The 23,176-nt window shown below is 43.1% G+C and overlaps 2 protein-coding genes across 2 annotated transcripts in view; one reads left to right on the forward strand and one right to left on the reverse strand.

Moving 5' to 3' along the window:
• Nucleotides 1-189: 189 nt before the first annotated feature.
• On the reverse strand, nt 190-23,030 carry ATP6V1B2 (ATPase H+ transporting V1 subunit B2). The gene is made up of 14 exons (XM_032470758.1): nt 22,847-23,030; nt 16,520-16,575; nt 12,163-12,261; nt 10,862-10,955; nt 10,659-10,736; nt 10,051-10,190; nt 9,613-9,714; nt 9,169-9,266; nt 8,410-8,533; nt 6,696-6,846; nt 4,975-5,057; nt 3,668-3,772; nt 3,389-3,520; nt 190-1,624 (listed from the first exon to the last, which is right to left on the reverse strand). Exons 1-14 carry the CDS (start codon nt 22,980-22,982, stop codon nt 1,544-1,546), a joined length of 1,479 nt encoding a protein of 492 aa, XP_032326649.1. The 5' UTR covers nt 22,983-23,030; the 3' UTR covers nt 190-1,543.
• The window catches only part of SLC18A1 (solute carrier family 18 member A1), a 40,539-nt gene continuing 39,734 nt past the window's right edge, over nt 22,372-23,176 (forward strand). Inside the window, exon 1 of the mRNA XM_006180224.3 lies at nt 22,372-22,781. The gene's annotated coding sequence lies outside the window, so the exon portion shown is untranslated. The remainder of the gene's footprint in view (nt 22,782-23,176) is intronic.

A 23,176-nucleotide genomic window follows, 5' to 3' on the forward strand; every position in this document is an offset into this window, starting at 1 on the left:
AAAAGAGCTTGAAAGGGGAGCCTGAGAGACAGAGGGGTACAAACCCCGGGCCGCGTCCCTGTAGCACAGGGGGCTCACAGTACCGGTTATGATGTTCAAAACTGTGAATCAAAGAGGTGCCTTGTTGTATGTCACGCGCCTGCTTGTTGCTACTGCTTTTCTGATTACAAGATACAGAGTCACTTTAGGTAACTTCCATTTAATTTAATATTTATTTTCATTTTATATCCAGGTCACATTTTCTACATTAAAATATAATCATGCTGACTCCCCCCCTCCCCCTACACCCTCAGAGAGAAAAGTGAAGAACTTCACACAACTTGAAAGATGGAATGCACAGAGAAGTTGCCATCGCACCCAAGTGACAAAGGAGAGACCAAGCAGGAGACACGTCAGAAGGGCATAGAGGACAGCGCAGGGCTCGCAGCAGGACGGAGGAGAAATTAAAAGGCTAAAGCTTTTAAATGCTATCACTTGTGCCACAAGATTACCCTGAAAAGGCAGAGAGGTCAGAAAGCAGGACCAAAAATGGGGCATTTCCCAAAGGCGAGTATCTAACAGAGTTTAAAATGTCCATCCACAGAAGAGCTTTCTCCCCCCAGCGTGCCTTTAGCAGCTGGTAAACACTGCAGAGACTTCAGACAACTGTTAGCACGTCCAAACGTGCAATGGATCCCGGGGTTTCTTTTTCTTTTTTTAAAAAACTGTATCCCAATTCTTTCCAAACAATTCTATGAATTATTTTAAGTATGATTCCTCTGCGTGGCAACGCAGTAAGTGTCATCGGGACAAGGCATCTCACTGCCGCCAGACCGAGGCTGGCCGTGCAAACGCTGCACGATTCCGTGTCACTCAGAGGGAAGGGGACCAGCGAGACACGGGAGTGGAGGCCCACACGTACCAGGGAGGAAAAGGAACCTCCTTTTCTGATCTATCATTAAATAGGAAAGAGCAGGAGGACAGCAAAAGCCATCTGCTTAGAGCAGCAGTAGACGGACCCAGAGGCAGACCAAAGTCTAAAGACAAACGTTCAGGAAAGCCTCTCGGCTCTGAGAGGAAGCCTCTTTCAGACCCTACGCCGCCCCTGACGTGGGGAGCGAAGCATCGTAACTCAGACAGCAATCTCCTCGAGGGGGTGGAGAGGGGAGGTCTGAGGGACCCGGATAACGAGGACCCCGGGCAGCTAGCTAACTACACCGCTATGTACAACAAATACACACGTCCGTGAGCACCCCTCACCTCCAGCCCTCAGCGGCTGTAAACTAAGCACTGAAGATCCAGGTTTTCTGAACAGGGGATATTTTAAAGTCTGTTAGCAGTTTAAAACATTGCAACACTGGCACGATATGTTACCTCGTCTTCGTTTTTAATTACAGGGTAACACAGTAAAGTCCAGCACAGAGGTGGGGAAGGAGGGGGTGTGCAGAAGGAACCAAGAGCACAGAACCAGCATTTCACAGGCGCACAGAGCCGGGCGGCAGCGGCTAGTGCTTGGCGGAGTCTCGCGGGTAGAACTCGCTCAGCGTGCTCTGCGGGATCCTCTTCAGCATCTCTTTGGGGAAGATTCGGAGCAGCTGCCAGCCGATGTCCAGGGTCTCGTAGACAGTGCGGTTTTCGTAAGGACCTTACAAAAGATTGAGACTGGATGAATGAAGGCCACCTCCCTCCAGTTTATCAGTGTTGCTCAAAGCTTGCCCTGCATGGGACTAGCACTGTGAGCACAAAGCACGAACGAGAAGGGACACGGAGCTGTTATGTCTCCCGGGGCTGGACGCGACTGAACGTGGAAATCAGGGCAGACAGTGAGAGAGACAGAGGGGCAGTGGGAGCGTGTGGAGCTCTTCTGACAACCGGGAGGCTCTCAACACATTCCACTGAGCAATGCAAACGAGACCCAGGCGGAGCTCTGTCCGAGCGCTCCCGGGAACAGAGGACGCCCTGCAGGGGGCCAGGCGGACGCCTGAGGCCCTAAACACCCATCAAGCACCTGAATAGGTCGGAGGCTTTCAAAGGTGTCACTGTTATTATTTTTAATAGTAGAATCATCCTTATCCTGCAAATAATTCTCGTTTTTTAACTGAGAAATCAGAGTGGCTGAAGTCTTCAGTTCTTTTCTTTTCTCTACCAGAGTAATGTTTATCTTTTGAAGTTATTCGGTTCTGCAAAAAAGTTTTTTAAGAAAATCCACGAATCATATATTTTGGGGATTTTAATGTTAATTTCAAAATGTCCTACATAATTAAAAAGTGCACAAATCCTAAGAGTGCAGCTTGATGCATTATTCCACAATAAATACATCTTCTCTAAGTACCACGGAGGTAAAAAAATATTTTACCAGCCCTAGATGGGGTGGCAGGACAGAGAGCGATCAGAGCAGCCTGGAAGTGTGGCATACGCGATGTAATAAAAACCATGATAAACTTCTTCATGGAGCGACAATCGGTGAAATTAACACTAAATCACTCGGCAATGGAACAGAGAGCCAGGGCGGCTGGGGAAAGGCCAGCAGCTTCCTCATCGCCCAGGAACTTGCGACCTCCCCCCCGACCCCCCAGAGCTACTGAGCCAGAACCTGCATTTCAGCGAGATCCCCAGGTGATTGAAAAGCGCACTGAATTCTGAGCATCCCTGGCCCGAGCGAATGGTGATGGGAATGAAAACAGGACAGGGTAAGACGTTTTAAAGGAGAACAATGCGAAGCGGCAAACATGTGATGGCCGGAGAGCACGGGAGGAAGGTTAGGAAATCACGCCCAGTTCCCGCGGGCAGGCGACCCAGGATCACGGCCAGGCCAGAGGGGGACAGGCATGGAGAGGGGACTGCTCAGCAGCTGGTCAGCCCGGGAAGCCCTTCAGTGCGCACCGCTGAGCCTCAGGGGTGGTGGCAGATACAAAGGTGGAGGTGTGGGAGGAGAGCTTCAGAACGAGGATGAAGGCTCACAGGCAGCAAGTCAGTCAACAGCAGGGGGAAAGGCAAAGCCAGGGACAGGAAAGGCCCAGAAGGAACAGGCAGCTCGGCCTTCAGGAACAGGAGCAGCTAAGCAGCAGGAAGAAAGCAACACGGAGGACGAGAAGAGCCCCAGCCCCCAGGCTGGAGGGCGTCGCTGTGGGCTGGCTGAGGGGAGGCAGAGGGGGGATGGACGCAGCAAAGCAGGAGGCCGCTCGTAAGGAAGGGAAAGAACAAGACAAGAGCTGAACAACTGCACGGTGGAGCTGAAGGCAGAGGGAAGCACCCAGAGGGCTAAGCACAAAGACACACAGGAGGCTGGAAGAACCTCTGCTCCCATCAGAAGGAAACCCGCGCAGAGAGCAAGCCTCGGGCCAGGAAGGAGGCCCACGCGGCGCACACCCCCACGGCGCTGCCTGTGCTCACGGGGCCGGGCGCTTACCCTGAGCGAATGAAGTTCCTCTCGAACTTCTGCAGGAACTCCAGGTATAGGAGGTCGTCCTGAGGTGAGGGCTTCTTCCCCAACCACGGCCTTCATGGCCTGCACGTCCTTGCCGATGGCGTAGCATGCGTACTGGGGAGAGGAGAGGCCTCCGTGAGCAATATTCTTTATTAAAATTCCACTTTGACGGGAGAGAGACAAGCAGTGTAAGACAGCAGGGAGAATGAGCCAAGGAAGCACTGAGGGCTTGAAACAGCAGCCCTGAGAGAACCTACGTACCAGCTGGTTCGACACATCAGCGTGATCCTTCCTGGTCATGCCTTCGCCAATCGCAGACTTCATTAACCGCGACAACGAGGGCAGCACGTTGATGGGCGGGTAGATCTTGGGTAGAATGGGAAGGGGGAGATACTACAGTCAAGTACAAAACCCAGTCCTTCCTGGTAATAAAGGAGAATTCTGAAACTCATGAACTTTGCTCAGAATGCGTAAAACCGCCACACGGGTTTCCTACGTAAGTGTGAGTGTCTCCCTGGTAAGACGAGGACGCTTAGGAAATATTTTATGGCTTAAGATTTCGAGAATCAAATCCAAAAAGCAAAATCTACAAAACAGTACCAGATTAAATCAAAAAACTGAATTTTCAGTATCTGCCTACACTATCAAATCTAAATGGTCTTCTAAACTCTGAATCATAAAATCACACACAAAAAATTCACAATTCCACCTAAAAGCTGGTATTAGAAGCTGGCATCTATGGTGGAACCAATCAAAAATCTGGTTTTGATTATTCAGCCGTAGAAAAGAATGAAATCTTGCCATTTGCAACAATAAGGATAGACCATGAGGGCACTAGGCTAACTGAAGGAAGTCAGACAGAAAAAGATAAATACTGTGTAATTTCACGTATATGGACTCTAAAAAATACAAAAAAAAGTCGAGCTCACAGATGCAGAACAGAGTGGTGGTTGCGTAAGGCAGGGGATGAGGGGTGGGCAAGATGGGTGAGGGGCTCAAGGTACAAACTTCCAGTTATAAACGAGTAAGTTATGGGGATGCAGTGTTCAGCTCGGTGACTAACACCCATGTTTGAAGGTGGCTGGAAGAGGAGACCTTCAAAGTTCTCACCACAAGAAAGAAAAATGCTCTGTAACTCAGGGGAGATGAACGGGAGCTGCACTGACTGTGGCGACCATTTTGCAACAGATACAAACACACCTCCAACTAATGTATGTTATGCCAGTTACACCTCAATTAAAAAAAATTTTAAAGTAAAAAGAATGTTTTTATATTAACAAGACTGGTAGATTACACCACCGTGGAGCAGAAGACCCCTCAAAAGTTCTTGGACAAGTGGCCCTATTTTAGGGCATAATAAGGAAAGTGGTAATTTAATTCCTGGTCCTGCCACCCTCACCCACACTAGGATTTTAGTATTACATAAGTGACACTTGTACAGACATATTAGAAACGATTCAAGTTGATATTTTCTACAGAAAACAATTCCTAAGAGCAAAGTCAAAATCACTAAAAAGTAACTGAAAGACAGATCTGTAGGCTTGCAGTGTTGCTCAGACGTCAAATACCTGTCTGTTGTGCAGCTGTCTGTCCACGTAGATCTGCCCCTCTGTGATGTATCCAGTCAGGTCAGGGATGGGGTGAGTGATATCTACCAGGGGGAGACAGCCCACATCAGTTACAGTGTCCGTCTCACACGAACAAACCCACAGGCGCCACTGCATTACTTAAAACAGTGCTAGATAAAAAAATAATTTTCTGTGATGATGGAAAAGTTCTTTATCTATGTTCTCCAACATGGTAGCCACCAGTCAAATGTGGCTATTAAATACATGAAGTGTGGCTAATGTGACTGAAAACCTTTATGTCAAACTTTATTTAATTTCAATAAACTTTAGAGCTTAAACAGCCAAGTGTGGCTGGAGCTTACGGCGCTGGACAGTCTACCCGGCTGCAGCAGTCAGACGCGCTGACGGAAGTTACACCAGCTGCACTCATAAAAAGCACTGCTTCTCCCAGGTATGTGATCTCTCCCTAAATATGACTCAATTCCATTTTAAACATAAAGTTCCCCTGCAGAGACTTGCCAGTTTGACGTATACTGGGCACGATCTCAGATGGACACACACATTTTAATATGGAAAATACAGAGGCTGGGCCAACCAGTAAACCGACACTACACAGGCAGCATCTCCCAGTCTGTGAAGTTACATGAAGTGACTGTGCAGCTGATTCCCCGGCACAAACCACCGTCACGTCAGAGGCAGTGTTCAGACCGCCTGGGTTCTGAAGCTGCCACATCTAACTGTGACAGATCACTTCGCCTCACATGGGAGCATCCACCCCAAAGTCCCTGTGAAGATCAAGTGAGTCAGTACTGTTTCTGAAAATATTTTGTAAAAGAGCTTTTAAAAAACTAACAAATTCACCTACAAAGCAGAAACAGACTCACAGACACAGTAAATAACCCTACTGGGGGGAAAGTGGGTGGGAAGGGGTAAGTCTGGGTGTTTGAGATTTGCAAATGTTAATCAATGTACATAAAAATAGATTAAAAACAAATTCCCTCTGTATAGCACAGGAAACTATATTCAATAACTTATAATAATCTTTAATGAAGAATATGAAAATGAGTATCTGTATGTATATGCATGACTGGGAGATTACACTGTACACCAGAATTAACACACTGTAACTTCAATAAAAACAAACAAACCGAGGTAAGGATGGAAAGACGTGCGGGCAACGGGAACGGCGAAAGCCTCACCGGGAGCCGCTGGGCATACCCGCAGGCAGGCACCACCCTGCGCGCTTTGACACACATGGTAAAATGAAATAATTTTTGCCAAGCCACTGGCGATCATTCCGCCTCTGGAGTCTTGTGGCATTCACTACCTGTGCTCTTCATCTGGCACTGAAGCTACCTTAAATTACTGGTGCACATACATAAAAAACATCTGACTAGAAGGAGTAGTAAGTAGAGCCCATCAATTATTTAAAAATTCCTTATATCCATACCAGCGTCCTACAAACAGCAGACACTAAATACTAGCTCATAAATGAAAATTAAAAATTAAAATTATGAGAAAAATTTTCTATAAAATAGTAATAATTACAGGTAGTTTTGAAATGAAAAATTTTATGTAGGCACAAATCCCTAGGTAAGGTAAACTCAAGGAGGATAAACTCTCAAAAGAATTTCAACTTAAAAAGATAACTGGTCTTCTCTCTTAGAATCAAAGTCCTTACAAGGATTAGTTCTTCCATAATCCAAAGACCCAAGACTTACCATCGTTAGGCATGGTGAGAATAGGAATTTGAGTAATTGAGCCATTTCTGCCTTCCACTCGACCAGCACGTTCATACAGAGTGGCTAAATCTGTATACATGTAACCTGGGAAACCGCGTCGACCGGGAACCTCCTCCCTGGCGGCTGAAACCTGGCAGTAAACCAAGGAGGATTGCGTCACATGCCATAGAACGAGAATTCAAGCTTGCTTAGGACACATCTGTGCCAAATTACAAGCTTGGAAATGTCATCTTGTTCATTTCAAATACCATCTCTGAGAGACGATTTAGAAAAATCTAGCAACACAAATTCAGATTATCCTGTAACAAAAATGTTGACAACTGGGGACTAGAAGTTTTCTCGCTAAAATCATACTGCCACAACATAAATCTTCAAACAGCCTGCTGGAAGAAAATCTGCTTGCAATTTATAAATCAAAGCTAGTCCATTTTAAAACTAAGAGAAAACACTTAGTTGACAAGATTCATTTCACACTACGGATCTAGCCAGGTTTACATAAACTAACCCTGAAAAGATCAAAAGGGAAGGAAATATGCCAGAAAGTGTTTGATGCACTTTACATACGTTATTTCATTTAATCTTCACAACGACCCTAAGAGGAAGTTACGTTACTAACCCCAGTTCCCAGTTGGAATCAAGGGCCAAATAAAGCTTCCTTAGATCACTGCACAAAATAACAATGGTAATAAATGATCTCTTAGAGACGTGCACACTAGGATACAGACACACACACTAATCCACAACCACCAAGAACCCTAATGCATGAAGCCCGACTCTGCACCTCCAAGAGCGCGCTTCCGCAGTGCGACAGAAAGCGTGGTCTGCAGACCAGCTTTTATCAGTGTGTAAGGAGACAACGCAGAAAGCAAGATAAACATATCGAAACTTCAGTGGCAATCTGATAGAATAACTATGTCTGATGAATCTAGCAATAATAATAATAATAAAAGGAGGCTTATAAATTGTGTATCTCTTTAAAATTTTCACTTTTCTAACACTTATTTTTACTGCATTTTGGAAAAGGAACTGTGATGGACGGGGGCAGTGAAAAAGCACTGTAGCAGAGTGAGATACAGTGATGGATCTTAGGGAGCTTTTAGAAGCCAGATATTTATACAGCATGTTTTTTCAGAAGTTTTTCTCCCTTTTTTTACACACCTAAAAGAGCAACTCACTCAAAATTTCAGTAACTTGCATGAGAAAAACACCCCATACTCCCGGATGGGAACTGCCAGAATCTTCATGCTGTTTCTAAAAAAACACTGAATTTTCTGAAGGAAAAAAAGTTCTGGAGAGGGTTCTGCCAGAGTACAGTCTTTATGTAAAGAAATAAAGATTTACATCATTAAAAATGAAATTCTTGGAAAGGGCTAAAAATTGACAGTCTGCACAGAGAGAGGACTTCCTGGGAGAGTAACTGACGTAACAGCTTGCATCCTTCACTCTTAGAATCAAGTCGTAACCAGTGGAGACAGTGACAGTACGGTAAGTACGCTAATAATGGTTTAAATCTCATCCTCTAGTCATTTCAACTGGGTTGACAGAAATTGTATTTTCTTTTCTGATTAATTAAGGTATTCTACTAATATAAGAGCAATGAATTTAAAAAAAACCATGATTTAAAAAAGTGAAAACTTGCAAAGGGACAAGATAACCCTGAAAATTAATTCATTTTAACTGAGAAAAAAATTACCTCTCGAAGTGCTTCAGCGTAAGAACTCATGTCTGTTAGGATAACCAATACATGTTTCTCACATTGATAGGCCAGGAACTCGGCCGTGGTTAGAGCCAAGCGGGGAGTGATAATTCGCTCAATACTGAAATGAAACATCAAGTCCTCTGTCACTCAAACAAAAAGGCCAAAAACAAAAGAGAATGATTCTGGAAATAACAGGACAGTCTCACAGCCTCCCTTTTAAAGTTTTACATAAACTGAGAAGGGCTGGGCAATGATTACTTTACAAGTTTTTAAGTAAGGCAGAGTTATCTTATGTATTTACACAGTAAGAATTACTTGTTATAGTTAAATTGATTATCTTATAAATGCCCCATAATTTCTCAGAACTATATAGTTTCAAAACTGAGACGGAGAGAGGAGGAGAAAGGGAGGAAAGAAACAGGCATCAGGTTTTGCAGGCAAAAGACCACTTACTGAGCATGGACTGGGAGCTGGGTAATTTACACTATTACCTCATTTAATATGTACAATAACCCTGCGAGACAAGTATTATTTACTGCACTTTATGAAAGAAGAAACTAAGCTTCAGAGCCTAAGTGACTTGCCCAAAACCAAGTAACTTGCAGGAAGCAGGGCTGGCATCTAAACTCGGTTACCTCCTTCCCAGGCCCACGCTGCTTCCACCGCAACGCTGTCACTACGCCTAGTCTGAGGTGCCGTTCGTGACCAGAAGCCCGCGTGAACCGAGAGAAACAGCTCTATTTGTTTACTTACGTTGGGTCATTAGCCAAATTCAAAAAGAGGCAGACATTGTCCATTGAGCCATTTTCTTCAAAGTCGGATTTGAAGAAGCGGGCAGTTTCCATGTTTACCTAAAAGGCAATGACTTCGTCAGTCCTGGGAAAAGAAAAACTCTCAATATTTACTTCTGATGCAGGCCGAGCTTTAGATTTGCACTGTTCCTTCTTCTACGGTTTCCAGTACCCAAAAAATGTTTGCAAAAGCCAACAGAGTAAACTGCCTGCTTTGGGCGCAAAGAGAATGACTCTTACATTCCAGTCAAATGCTGAATATTCATCCCTAGTTTGCCCGAAGAACCAAGCTGCATCTTCTCTACGCAGAGGTAAATTCAATGACATGTATGTGTACTTTTCTACACTGTTCTAATAACACAGGTGATTTCACAGTTCATACTGAAACAGAAAACGTTTTACTTACACCCATAGCAGCAAATACAATCGCAAAATTTTCCTCACTGTAGTCCACTACATCTTTAGATTTTTTTACCAAACCAGCCTGGCGACAGATTTGAGCTGCAATCTGATGAGGAATACAGAAGAAATTAGTTGAAATCTCAACTAACATTTCCACAACAAAATACCTTTTACCCTAAACTTTTGGTAACTGTAATCATAAATGAAATGGGATATCTTAAAGGGCTTTACCCAACAAAACCTCTTTGTTATTTTCGCAAAGATTCATAAGAGTAAGCAAGAAGCCAGATATGCGAGGATAAAAATTCAATGTAATTGGAATATATGAACAATAACATTGGGTATTTACTTTGAAAACCCTTTATTTGGTTTCTCATTAACAGCCAAGCATTTGGAAATTCTGCCTTCTTACATTTCATACCAAACAGACCCTAGTCCTCACCTCATTGTGCGGTAAGCCAGCAGCAGAGAAGATAGGAATTTTCTGCCCCCGAGCAATACTGTTCATGCCATCTATGGCCGAAATGCCGGTCTGAATCATCTCCTCTGGGTAGATCCGACACTGAGGGTTGATTGGCTGGCCTAATGCATTTCCAAAAGGGAAAATTTTAATATCTCTGTACATTAAGACTACAACCATATAAAGCATTTCTTTCTACTCTTAAAAAACCAGTTATTTTTGAAATCTGAAACTATTTTCTTCCATTAATTTTTTATAGTAGTAAAGTGAAATGTAAGGTATAGCAAGTAAGAATGAAATCCTAATTTCAAAGCCATCATGGCTTTACTATTTACCTTTCAGGTACAAACTAGTGATATCTTACAATATCTTAAGGTATTTTACATAAAATTTTAAGATGATCTCTAGGTAAAAATAAATGCATTAAATAACAAACAAATTATTAATGAACAAATTAATTAAGTGCTTTAATTATGGAGTATGCTGTCATCTACTTGAAGTATCACAAAAATCGCCCTTCATCTGGCAAAGGTGTAAGACAGACAGATGCTGCGTGCCCCAAACACCAAAATCCATTTTCTTGCCCCTACCCATGATGTCAAGGAAGTCCTCAGCCAGCACAACAGGACCTCTGTCGATAGGTTTTCCTGATCCATTGAATACTCGGCCTGTCAAACAGCAACACCACAGAGTGGACAATGACTCAAATATTTCTAGTTTTTAAAAGACTTCACGGAAATACGTCAAAAAGGAAACAGATCTCTGCGCATAGTGAGTAGTAACATCCGTTTACCAAGCATGTCCTCAGACACTGGTGTTCGGAGAATATCCCCAGTAAACTCACAGGACGTCTTCTTGGCGTCTATGCCTGAGGTCCCTTCAAATACCTGCCAAGAAAGTACAGTGAGCAGAAGGGTGCGAGAAACTTAGATCATAAGCACTTGAAGTTTATTTGTCTGTTAAACAGCCCTTACAAAGTAAAATACACAAATGTATACCATTTCTAACCAACACGAATGAAAGTGGTGAATGAGGAGCCAAGTTCAGCCTCTTAACCAGAGCCAGGCCTGCAGGCCAAATCCATCACGCATGCTAAGATCATTTTTTACATTTTCAAAGAGTTCTTTAAAAAAAAAAAAAAGAAAGAAGGAAAATAAAGCATAAGAACACATATCAGAGACCTTAGGTAACCCTACGAAGCCTAAACAATTTACTATCTGGCCCGTTACAGAAATTTTGCTGAATTTTTTGAAAAAACTGGCATTTGCAATAATCAGTAACATTAAAAACTAGGAATTCTCAGAGACAATTTAAAGAAACAAACTCAGATCTTGTTTTGGTTTCATCCCATAACCTGTGAACTCTGCTTTTCATCTTGCTCCTTCAATGTTATTGTCTGTTTCATTTTATCCATTAAAAAGAAAAAAGCCATTTTACCAGTGGAGCTATTGGGCTAGAATGGATATAGGTGGCTGACATTTGGCAAGAAAACATGCAAAAATAATTTTCTTCCCTTCGGCCAGTAATCAATCTCTAAAGACACAGAGGGTCCCTGGCGCATGATGGTGTGAAACTAAACCGTACTTGGAATTTTGAATGCCGACCGTTCCCTGGGCTAGCGCCACGCGGTGCGACACTCTCTGTGATGCTGGCGGCAGCAGGGCCGCAGCTCCCAGTCAGCCACGACACCACGGGCGGGAACAACGACACACCTACAACCATTCTGTGCCCAGACCGCCGCTCTGTTTCTCACTGCAGTGCAGCGCAGTATACAGCACAGTAAGTCACATGAGAGATTCAACACTTTACTATAAAACAGGCCCTGGGTTAGATGATTTCGCACCACTGTATGCTAGCGTAATTGTTCTGAGCACCTTCAGTGGAAGCCAAGCTGTAACGTTCGGCAGGTTCAGTCTGCTAGATGCACTTTCAACCTATGATGGATTAAGTACAACATGACCCCACCCATAGGGCGAGAAAGATCTGTGTATAGTTAGTTACGTGATAGTGACTAGAAAAAACTATCGGTGCTTCTTCCGTGGTTTTGTGATCAGAAAGCAGTTCAGCTGCCCAGGCTCTGAAAGCGGTGCTTACCTGAACCACTGCTCTGGAGCCACTAACTTCCAGAACCTGCCCGCTTCTCTTTGTGCCGTCAGGCAGTGTCAACTGCACAATCTCAGAGTATCTGGGAAACTGAACAGGAAGAAGGGAAGGCCGTTAACCCACATCCTAAAAGCGCATCACAATACGCCGTCCGCTCTACCTGCATCGCAGCACCACGCCTGTGCAGTCCCCCCTCCCCCAGTCCCTCCTCCCCCCACCCCCAGCACACAGGCACATGCCAAGGGTTCAGACTGTCCTCGGGTAGGTTAGGTCCTTGGAACACTCATCGCTGGCACATGCACTGGCAAACACAGCACAAGGTACATACAGAGGGAAGGCTCTTAAGTCAGTGAAAACCCAGCAGTTTAATTTTCTCCCTCTGTGTATATGTTCTTAAGTTTTGAGGCTATAGAAAGATACAAAACTGACAAGAAACCAAGTTCCCACTACTCAGAAATGATGTCTGCTTCTGGGCTGTGTAATCACCTCGGGAGGACAGGAATAAAAGGCAACTAAATAGTAAAAAATTGCTGTTGTAATAAATAATGCTAACATTCCCATCTCAATCTAATTCTCCTAACAGATATGTATTCCTCTAACCCGTTTTTAATATTTTAAACGGCATGTTTCCAAAAATACATTGTAGTGTTTTATTTACCTAAATAGCAACATACAGACGTACCATCCTACACCTTGGTTTTCTTCCCCCGACCTGACCTCATGTTCTGGATCTGTCATGGTGATATTTACCTTCCTTTATTAATACAGTCTTTTGAAAGATGCATCACTGTTTCATGTGATGTGAAGGAAAACGTCTGTCAACGCATCTGTGATGCAACACTGACTCTACGACACTTGATTTTGGAAACGCTAATGTGAATAAATGGGCGTTTTAGGAGTAATGTTGGCATAGACATAGCTAAAATAAAATCAAGTAACGCTACGTTTTACTTAGGTGTTCTTCCACCACTGGTGTTCAAGGCTGTTCCAGATTCACACTGTTGCGAACAAGCTGCAGTGAACATTCTCACGGGTGGCTCCTCACACAGGTGGACCCTAGCTTCCCTGAGGTACCTGGTCACCTAGCGGTGGGCTCTAGGGTGTGCCCGTTCTCTGCGAAATTACTCTGCAAAGGAACTGTCACTTTACAGTCTCCCTAATAGTACAGAAAAGCCTCATTTCCCTACATCTTTGCCAACCTTATATTATTAAATTTTAACTTTTGCCATTTTGATACAGTAAAAAATAGTATCTTTCAATCTGCATTTTCCTGATCCTACCAATATTGAGCATCTTTTCATGTTTCCTCACAATTAGACTTTATTTCCTATAATTGGCTTATTAATATTTTTTCCCTCACTTTTCAACTGGGTCTGCTTTTTCTTATTTTTACATAAGTTTCATAGATTCTGAGTATGACTCCTTTTGAAAATTCATCTGCTCCTCCATTTCTTGTCTTTTGTTTATGACATCTTATCAGAAAGAATTTTTGTAGTTTTTATTTTCCTTTATGATTTATGCCTTTTATGCCTTGTGTAGGACGACCTTCCAATTTGAAGTCATAAACATGGCCTTCTATATTGTCTTCTAGGTTTTTCACGTTTTGTTTTTTTTCACATAGGAAGACAAATGCCCCGATAATATTTACTGTGCAGCAAAAAATGTCCCCCACTGACCTGCTAATGTAGCCTTTACCATTTACCAAGTCAAATTCTCAGGTGTAAGCAGAACTGGTTTCAAGAATCTTAATTTTGCTCCACTGAAGTATCTGCTTATTACGAGACCAAATCTTTACTCTGAACTATTCTACCTAACTTCTTTTGTTTCCTGGGGAGAATCAACATCTTTCCTGTTCTGAGCCTCTTCATTCATGAACACGGACTCTCCTCTTACTCTGTCTTCTTTTACGTTCTTCGACAAAGTTCTACAGTTTTCTATAGAAAGTTACCAACTGTAACGACTTCCGGCATTTTACACGTCACTGATAAAGGGGTGTTATTTGTATGTAGACTGACCCTTGGACCCAGCAGCACTGCTTTACGGCACTGTTTCTAACAGTTTGTCTACCAAATGGCTTGTGTTTTCCGCTTAGTTCATCACGTTGCCAAGAAATGGTGAGAGCTGTGCCTTCTCCTTTTTAATCTCTTTATGCCCCAATTTCTTTTCCCCACAGCACTGGTTAGGGTCCAAGCACAAAGTCTGATAGTGGTGCTGACAGCAGGCACCCTCATCTTGTTCTGATTTAAATGGGAATGTTTCTAGTTGCTCCTTAAGTGTGCTGTTTGCTGTAGGATACGATGGGTATCCTTTAAGAGGTTTTAAAAGTTTGTTCTATTCCTTATTTCAAAGACCTTCTTTTATTTTTTTAAAGATTTTTTTCCTGTATTTATTGAGAAGAGCATAAACTTTTTCCAGTTTAATAATCTATGAATGACCTGAACTATTCTGACATTACCTAATTTCAAATCATCTTTGTATTACAGGGATAAATTCTACTTGGTCATAATTCTGTTGAGTTTCTAATGTATTTTTTGCTAATATCCAATACACGAGTACATTTTATGAAGGATTTTTGAATTGGTGCTTCTAAGTGAGAACTGCTCCCCTGTTCCTTTCCTGATACGACCCTTTGTCTGGTTTGAGAATCTCAGGTGTGCTGCCTTCACAAATTGGCGGACAGCAGTCTCCATCTCCTTCTATTCTGTATAACATTATCTGTTCCGTGATCTTATGTGTATGTTTTAAGTTAAAAACAAAAGCCAAAAACTAAAACCAAAAAAAAAAAAAAAAAAAAAAAAAAAAAAAAAAAAAATCACTCAATCTGGCAGTAGAAAGCCATTCTTACAACTACATAGAACTTTATTTACCAGTTTTTCCTCAGCTGGAGCTGTACTCAAAGCATTCAATAAAACTTTTTCCAGCTTTCTTAAAATTACTTCCTCCAAGATGCTTTCTTAGTCCTCCCTGTTACTGATTCTCACAGCATCCTGCGCTCACCCTGCACAGCACTTACGAATTAGACATTTATGTGTCTGTAGTGTGTATTTTGGTGTTGAGCTCAATGCTTATCATAGAAAGATGAATAATTTTAACTGTTTTTCAAATACGTATTTACCAGTATAAAAGCTTCATATTTGAAAAATATGAGCCAAAAATTGTATCTAATAAAGAGTATATAAAAAAGAAATACAGAACAAAGAAATAAACAAAGCTTCCCACAGTTTCCTTGAAAAATAAAGGTGTACACTCAGTCCTTTCACAAAACATTAACAGGCGCCTGCCTAGACCTGTGCAACTGAAGTGGTGTATGCTGAGGCTCTGAATCAAACTGCAGACTAGTATGAAGCCGTAGCCAGGGGTAAGCTGTATCCTTATGTGGAGATTAATTTGTATAGGTACCTTGTCACGCACAAAAATACCATCTCAGTGATAAAGCTGGAGACACAATGTGCTCTGCCCTTTCTTTTAAGAAACTTTATTTCCTGCTTCCAGAGGGGCCACATGCCAAATGTACTTCCATCATTACTTCTCTCAACAAACTGTTAACTGTGCACCTTTCCTCCTGACCTACCCTCAACAACCACCGGTGCAGAGCTGCTGTCCTAGAGAGCACGTTACATAAACTACTTCCTCTGAAGATAGTCTGATCACAGAGCTCGGGCAGGCGGCTTCACCCAGGGAATTCAATTACAGAGTGTGTTCTATGCCTCCTTCTCTAAGATAACGCGAATGGCATTTATAATTCTTACATACAGGTGTGGCTAAAAAAGCAGCATGTAACTAAAGAGCTTCAACAAACTGAGTAAGTAAAAACGATTCTTTGCTTTATGGTTTTAGTCACTGTTGAGATAACCTGTTGCTTATTCATGACTTGAGTATCAGTATCAGGCCCTCACAGATAAAAGGAGCATTGCTTACTCACTCAAAGACCATGAAATTTAATAGAGAAGGTAAAACAAAGCTACAGCCAACAGTTGTAACTCAAGGCAGCCTCTGACAGGGGCCACACACCACAGGAATCTTATAAATTCCTACAAGTCATTAAGCACATTCATAAATATTATTGTTGTTTTCCTAATAAACCTATGAGGAAGGATTAAAAAACAAACAAATTTTACATTTAATTTTGCAGGTGAGGGACTCAAGGCTAAAACAGAATCCGCAGCAGATCCAGTACTGGAATCCAATCTTCTAGCCTTTAAAATTCTCGTCTCCTATACAGTACTGACACTGGGACCAAGAAACGGCTTAAAAATCATCACAAACAACTTAGAGTGTACTGAACGGTACTTAATACCATGCTTTTAAAACTTCACAAATGCTTAGACAGCAACGGTCGTGGTATTACCTTAACGTGGTCTAAGATTACAAGCGGGCCGTTGACTCCTGACACTGTCCTGTACGCTGGAAAGGAACACAGGAGAGTCAGCTCCAGTCACACAGAAGCACCGCCTCAGTCGTCTTGGGGTCGCAACAAGCCCCCTCTCCGCTTCGCCACGCCTATTATTGTATGGAGCACTCAAACAGTTACGGATTTTCCACTGAATTTATAAAATACGCCTGTGTCTGTACAACTTTTCATCATCCCCCTTTATCCAACCCAAAATATTTTGGATCTTCACTATAAATCACATTGTTTCAAGGACCCAGGATACAAAAGCAAAGGCACAGGGGGAGAGCTCCCACAGGAGCGCACAGTTAACAGGGAGCAGGGGGAGTAAGGGCTCTAACAGGTGTGCAGAGTCTGGGAGCACCAGGAGAACCTGCGGCAGCTCTGACTGCGAAAAGAAAAGGCTTTCTAGAAAACGGAGCACTTCGCAAAGCAGACAGGAGGGGAAAGGAACCCTTTCAGGAGTGACAAAACTCACAGAGGAAACCTGGAGAATGCAGTCTGATAAGACAAAAAGCCCTGAGTAAACTGGTGTATGGCATCGCTTACATGTGGACTCTAAGGAAAGAACCAGAAGACACAAAAGAACGTATTTACAAAACAGAAACAGATCACAGACGTAGAAAACAAACTTACCAGGGTGGGGGGGGGGAGGGGGGGAAGGGATACATCGGGAGTTCAAGATTTGCAGATACTACTACATATAAAATAGATAAACAAGTTTCTACTGCAGAGCAGAGGGAACTATAATCAATATCTTGTAGTAATCTATGGTGAAAAATACGAAAAGAAATATGTGTATATGGATGACTGAAACATTATGCTGTACACCAGCAATGGACACAATGCTGTAAACTGACTATACTTCATTAAAAAATAAACAAAAATTTTAAAAGATAAGCATCCTTTTTAAAAGTCAGATGTAACTGTCAGCATGAAGACTTAATCTTCTACTGCAAACTACACCCTAGCAACAAACTGCCCAAATCCCTCGTTTGAGAAAGGAGGTAGCTATCCTTGAACCGTATCACACCTGCATACATGCCAAGTGGGATCAGTGGTTATAGGGTATAAATCTGAACACTCAGGAAAGCAATTCTAACAATGTCAGAATTAGTTAAATTTCATAATCAGAAAAGCTGGGAAAAAATGAAATAAATGCTTACAAAGGCCTAAAATAATTTATAAGAAGCTGTCAACCAATTGGGAATTTTTCACTTGCTTGATTTCTTATGAGGCCCTGGACAGAAATTTCTGGCATGAACACAGACTCCCAAGAATGAAGGAACCATTTAATAACCAGTCTGTCCACTTAAAAGGGCTCAGCATTTGAAAACACAATTCCTTTAGCCAGGAAGCACGTGCCCTGGTAGAAAACCGGGACACACAGAGCAGGCAAGCACTATCAGGGGCCCTCGTCTTTCATATTCAGGCTGTTTAAATCCTGACACCAAATATTTGCTTGAATGCATTTGTAGTTGTAACGATCTCAACAGAAGACCCTAAATGACTCTTTTTTTTTCAACCTTAGATAAAAGGCAAGTCACAAATTCAAAAAGTTAAATTACTTACAGGCACGGTAACGTAGAAGAATTAATCATCCCTCAGGATTATCTGAAAGACCCTAGGTATCATATTTTCTGCTACTTTTATGATAATCCTCCCCACTGTTTTAAAATAATCTAATACTCTTAAAAATAATTCCTACCCCCAAACAATTTTTTATTGTTTTTATTTTAAAAGAATTTAAACACTATTTTTCAATGACTTCATAAAACTGCTACGAGGATATGCAAAGTGAGCTACGTTAGAAACACGTTTTCTTAGAACCCAGTTTTTAAAACGATAGAAACACAGACCTTTTCAGAATCTTTACCTAAACAGTTGGAAATGGGAGGAGGGAGTGGGCCACTGGGAGTGGGAGAATCTAGTTTTGTTTACAGACAACTCCGTTTTGAATAAAATGTAGCATCAGTAAAATGCTTCAGGTTCTGAAATTCTCTTTACTTTCTGAACAAGATTTGCATCTCCTTTGAACTTCTCACCTCCATGACAACGATGCTTCGGAATCTCATGTTTAAATTCAAGCTCATTCAGAATTATGAAGTTTTGCCAGTCATGAGGCAAACGCATGACCAGGAAACAGAAACACTAGTCACTGCTTTTCTTGGAAGCAGTGAATCAAGCAGACTTCTAACTATGGAAGATAAGATCCTACTTCATCAAAAGCAGTCTTGAAATCTACAACAATGCATACAGGTTTCAAAAAAAAACCCAATAAGCAACCATGTGGAATTAATCGATTAACACCAATACCACCAATACATATTTAATTTTACTTGTCAAGAATCTTTAAAATCTCCCTAACAGGTCTATGAGTTAACTAATATTATTCTAAGTTTTATAAGAGAAAAATGATTCTCAGAATTTAAGTAACCTGCCAAAGGATCTGAAGTTATACAGAGTGGCTCCGGTCACTTTTCTTTAACTGTGTGCTGCAGCTCAAATTCTAAACCTGAACTGTCATTTTTTGTGTTCTGGGACACAATCTTTCTCCAATGGAGGGCAGTCACCAGAAGAGTTAAAGCAGAGAAGCAATAATCTAATGGAGATGCTTCAGCAGTTCTCTCTCCTGGAAAGCATGAAAAGCATGAGATCACTTCAGATACAAATCACAGGTTAAGCAACATGCTTGGTTTAAATTAAACTGGGCTACAAGTAAGTGTTATAATCCAGACTAAACAAAAGGTACGACCAAACTGAAGTGCTTTACGCTTTACAGAGCATCTTCAGATAGGCTACCTCACTGCAGCTTCACAAAACACTGGCAGGTAGGCAAGGCTGATGCACCCACTCCAGCTGTTTCTTCCTCCCCTCAACTACGATTCTAAGGCTGGCTCTCTATGGCCGGTGGTCTCCAGTATAATTAAAAAATATGGAGATGACACAGTTCCTAAGCAACAAGTAGCAGAAGACACTTTATACACAAACTATAGCTCTTTCCCACAATAACAAAAGTATTTGGGGGCAGGGGACGGCAACATGCAGATAAAATAATACCAAACACCATCTTTTATCTCTCAATAGTATCTACCCAGCTTTCCTCACCATTACTATTAACAGCCCAAAGCAGAGACACCAGTTTAGGTTACAGCTGCCAAAGACATCAAGCTGCTCTTCAAAGAATCAAAACCTATTCCCCAGTTACATAAATATTTACCAGTTCACCAATTATATAAATATATCTATGTTTAGAAATAGTAACAACCACTTTTGTCTTGAAAATTCCAAATGAGCAGGAACTTGGGTCTGAGGGGCGATCAGAACTCTGCCAACACGCAGGCATGTTTACACTGCACACGGAGCACATTTTACAACCAAGAAGGCCCACCTCTGATCCTGAACTATCAAGCAGGTGACAAACATTTACAGAGTAACAGGTAAAACCCCAAATCTACAGAGGTTTTAAGAAGCACATACTCTGTCAGATGGCATCTTCTTCCTCCACAAGTTGCAAGGCTGTTCAACAGGACTAACACTACTTAATGATTGTGAAATTTTCAGAGAGAAATTTGACAATCATTGCATAACGATAGTTCGGTAGCCTACACCTTATTAGCAACACAAAAACCGGAGCAATCATCTCCTATTGTGCAAGAAAAGTAGAGACCCACGCCTTGAGTGGTAGACAAGGAGGGAAAGGTTCTAGAACAAGGCAGGCCTAGACTCCTTTGACTTGTCACTAGGCTGGCCAGCTCTGCTTTAAAAGAAGCGTAAGATCAGCTGATCTAGGATCTCAAGAACAATGGAGTTTATCTAATTCAAACACTGTCACTTCCAAGAGCTCTCCGTGTATTATTTAACTTTGCACAAAGTTTAAAAGGAAATCAAGTTTTCTTTCCTTGGACTAGAAATTTAACTAATGTGCTCAAGATCATTTGAAGCCTGCGTACCTCATTTTCCATTTCTTGTTAACAGCCCCCAATTCTGAAATCAAAAAAAAAAAAAAAAACACACACACACACACAAAACCCAGGATGAATCTGTACAGTGGAACTGCCAATATTACTCCATTCCTTGGTTCAAAAAGCACACATTAAATAACAGTAACTTTTCACCTATGATGGTATCATCAGTCTTTAATGAGAAAAATTAAGAGGTTAAACGATATTTATTCAGAAGAAATTCAAACTTTTAACTAGAATCAAGAATGTGGCTTTATGCTGTAAATGAGAAATTGATATACTGTAACTGACTACATCAATTAAAAATCAATCTCTCTGCTGGGGGTAAAAAAAAAAAAGGATGTGGCAATATGGGAAAAAAGATGACATTCAAATGCAGTCAGCCGTTAGCTTAAGTACGATATCATTTGCGCTTCTTGGAATAACCCAGGCAGAGAAGGGAAACAGCCCACATACCCCAACTCCCTACTCTGGTTCCATCCACAATTAGAATCCACATACTAGACTATTAGAACCAGAGGTTTAAATTAAAGTTATACAACAATTATAAAACACAGTGCTTCCATGTGTCAACTGTACTAGGCATACAAAAAGGATTCTTGAACTCTGAAGGTTCAGTTTTAAGCTCTATGTTGCAACAGTTTTGTAGGGAAGGATCTCATCTGCAGAAGTTTTTCAGTCACCACACACAGAACGTTGAGAAATCACATTCATCTCCCTTAAGGGTTTACAACCTTGATCACAGAGCACTCTTTAAACTATGTTATTATTTCAGTCCATGCTCTCTGAATTGCGACAGAGTGAATAATTATATGGAAAAATGACTACTGCCCCTTGTAATCTTTTCCTAGACGCACCATTAATGTCCATCTGTTCTAACCAAAGAACAGCAGAGCATACAAATGCAATTCACGAGAGTATTTGTAATTGTTATAAATTTCTAACAATTTATTGTCAACATCTATAACATTACTTATTGCCAACGTCTATATAAGCATGCAACATCTGTCAATTTCTTGAAACACTTCAGCTCGCATAAACTCCCAACAGGCATTCTCTAATGCAATAATTCCCAGTACAAAAAGCACATCTCTGCAAACCACTGACTCAAGTCTTTTCCTCCTTCCTCACACTGCAGTGCTGTCACATGACCAGTGACAGCTCAGGATGGGATTAGTCAGGCAGGAGAGCTCCCAGGCTGAAACCCTTCGTCTGAAATTCTTTTTAACCAGTGAGCCACCCACAAACAGACACTCCGGCAATTAACCCGTGCAAACAGTCTCACCACCTGGGAAAACATCAAGCGCTTTCCTGACTCTTAAATAAGAGTCTGTGCCCAGGCCTCATCCCAGCTCCTAAGGAAGCGACGAAGAGGTCTGATGCTACACAACTGCACTGTTCAGTGATCAGGAACCACTGCTTTCCGAAATGCTGAGCAGTCCACCTCAGACTGGTTTACTGACGTCTTTTTACAACCACAACACTTAAACATGCCTATGCATATGTTTTGCATGTATGCAATATGATACGGGCAAAGCTGCTGGGCTTCCTCGAAACAGCCTTGCACTCAACAAAGTTAATGGCAGAGAAAGGTCCAGCAAGAATTAAGAAACCTGGACTTTCCCTGCTCTGCCAATAATTAGGTATGCATTTCTAAAGCCTGGCAAGCCCCGTCCCTCCCCAAACCTCGGGCTTCTCACTGTAAAGTGAGAGGGTTAGACTAGACGACCTGCAGGGTACTTTTCAGCTCTAGCTGTCTCTGATATCTAGGTGTCCTGCGGAGCAGCCTCTCCGCCGAAAAACATCTCCCTCTGGCTGCGGGCCTGACCTCCATCCACGCAAGGCCTGACCACGTCAGCGACGGCACTACACCGACTCCCCCCGCAGGAGCTCAAGACTTGCCCTGAGGTCCCCACTCGAGGGGTGGGGAATGGCGAGGGGCGTTCCCTCGACCCCTACAGATCCAAGAGAGGCCAGGAGAAGATGAGGCTCGGAGGGGCACGCAGCTGCCTTCCCGGAGGGCCAGGAAGCGAGCGCCTGAGCATGCTCCAACCCCGGGAAGCTGGGGAGGGCGGGGCCCCAGCCAGGAGCCCACCAACCCAGGGGAAGCCGCCCGGGGGTGCTCTCGCCCTCGGCCCACCTCTGTCACGGAAACTAAGGCACACGAGAACCTCCTACTAGAGACAGGCCTGGGGGTCGGGGCGCGGGGATGCGAGAGGAAAGCAACCCCCCACCCCGCCCCGCCGGCTCAGCAGGTGAGTGGGAGCAAGGGGCTGGGCTAAGGGCACAGACAGGGCGCGTCCTGCTCCCTGATACTCACTGAGACGAGGCTGGGAGAGGTAGTTCCGGCTAACCGCCAGCGCCTGCTCTCGAGACCCTACCCCTGGCCCGCTGGTGGGTACGGGCAGCTCAGGCGCGGCCCCGTTCACGATCCCCCGCATCGCCCGCAGCGCCATCTTGTCTCCTCCGTCCCGACTGGCCCCGCCGCCGCGCCGCGCAGGCGCAGATATAGCCGAGGCGGCCCGCGCGCCGCTCCGCCCATGCGCACTGCGGAGCCCCCGCCCCCTTGGCTGCGCCCCGCCCGCGGCCTCGTGACTTGGGCTCCGCGCGGGCGGGGCGAAACCCGCGCGGACCGGGCGGGGAGCTGACC

The sequence above is a fragment of the Camelus ferus genome, chromosome 31 (assembly GCF_009834535.1).
Source record: "Camelus ferus isolate YT-003-E chromosome 31, BCGSAC_Cfer_1.0, whole genome shotgun sequence".
Taxonomy (NCBI): Eukaryota; Metazoa; Chordata; class Mammalia; order Artiodactyla; family Camelidae; genus Camelus; species Camelus ferus.

Excerpts from the sequence above, each read along its gene's own strand:
- ATP6V1B2 (XM_032470758.1), bottom strand. The coding sequence starts at position 22,982 with ATGGCGCTGCGGGCGATGCGGGGGATCGTGAACGGGGCCGCGCCTGAG. Across the intron at positions 10,737-10,861 it reads AGTGTCTGAGGACATGCTTG|GCCGAGTATTCAATGGATCA; the intron begins GTAAACGGATGT and ends GCTGTTTGACAG. Across the intron at positions 6,847-8,409 it reads ACGCTGAAGCACTTCGAGAG|GTTTCAGCCGCCAGGGAGGA; the intron begins GTAATTTTTTTC and ends GTTTACTGCCAG.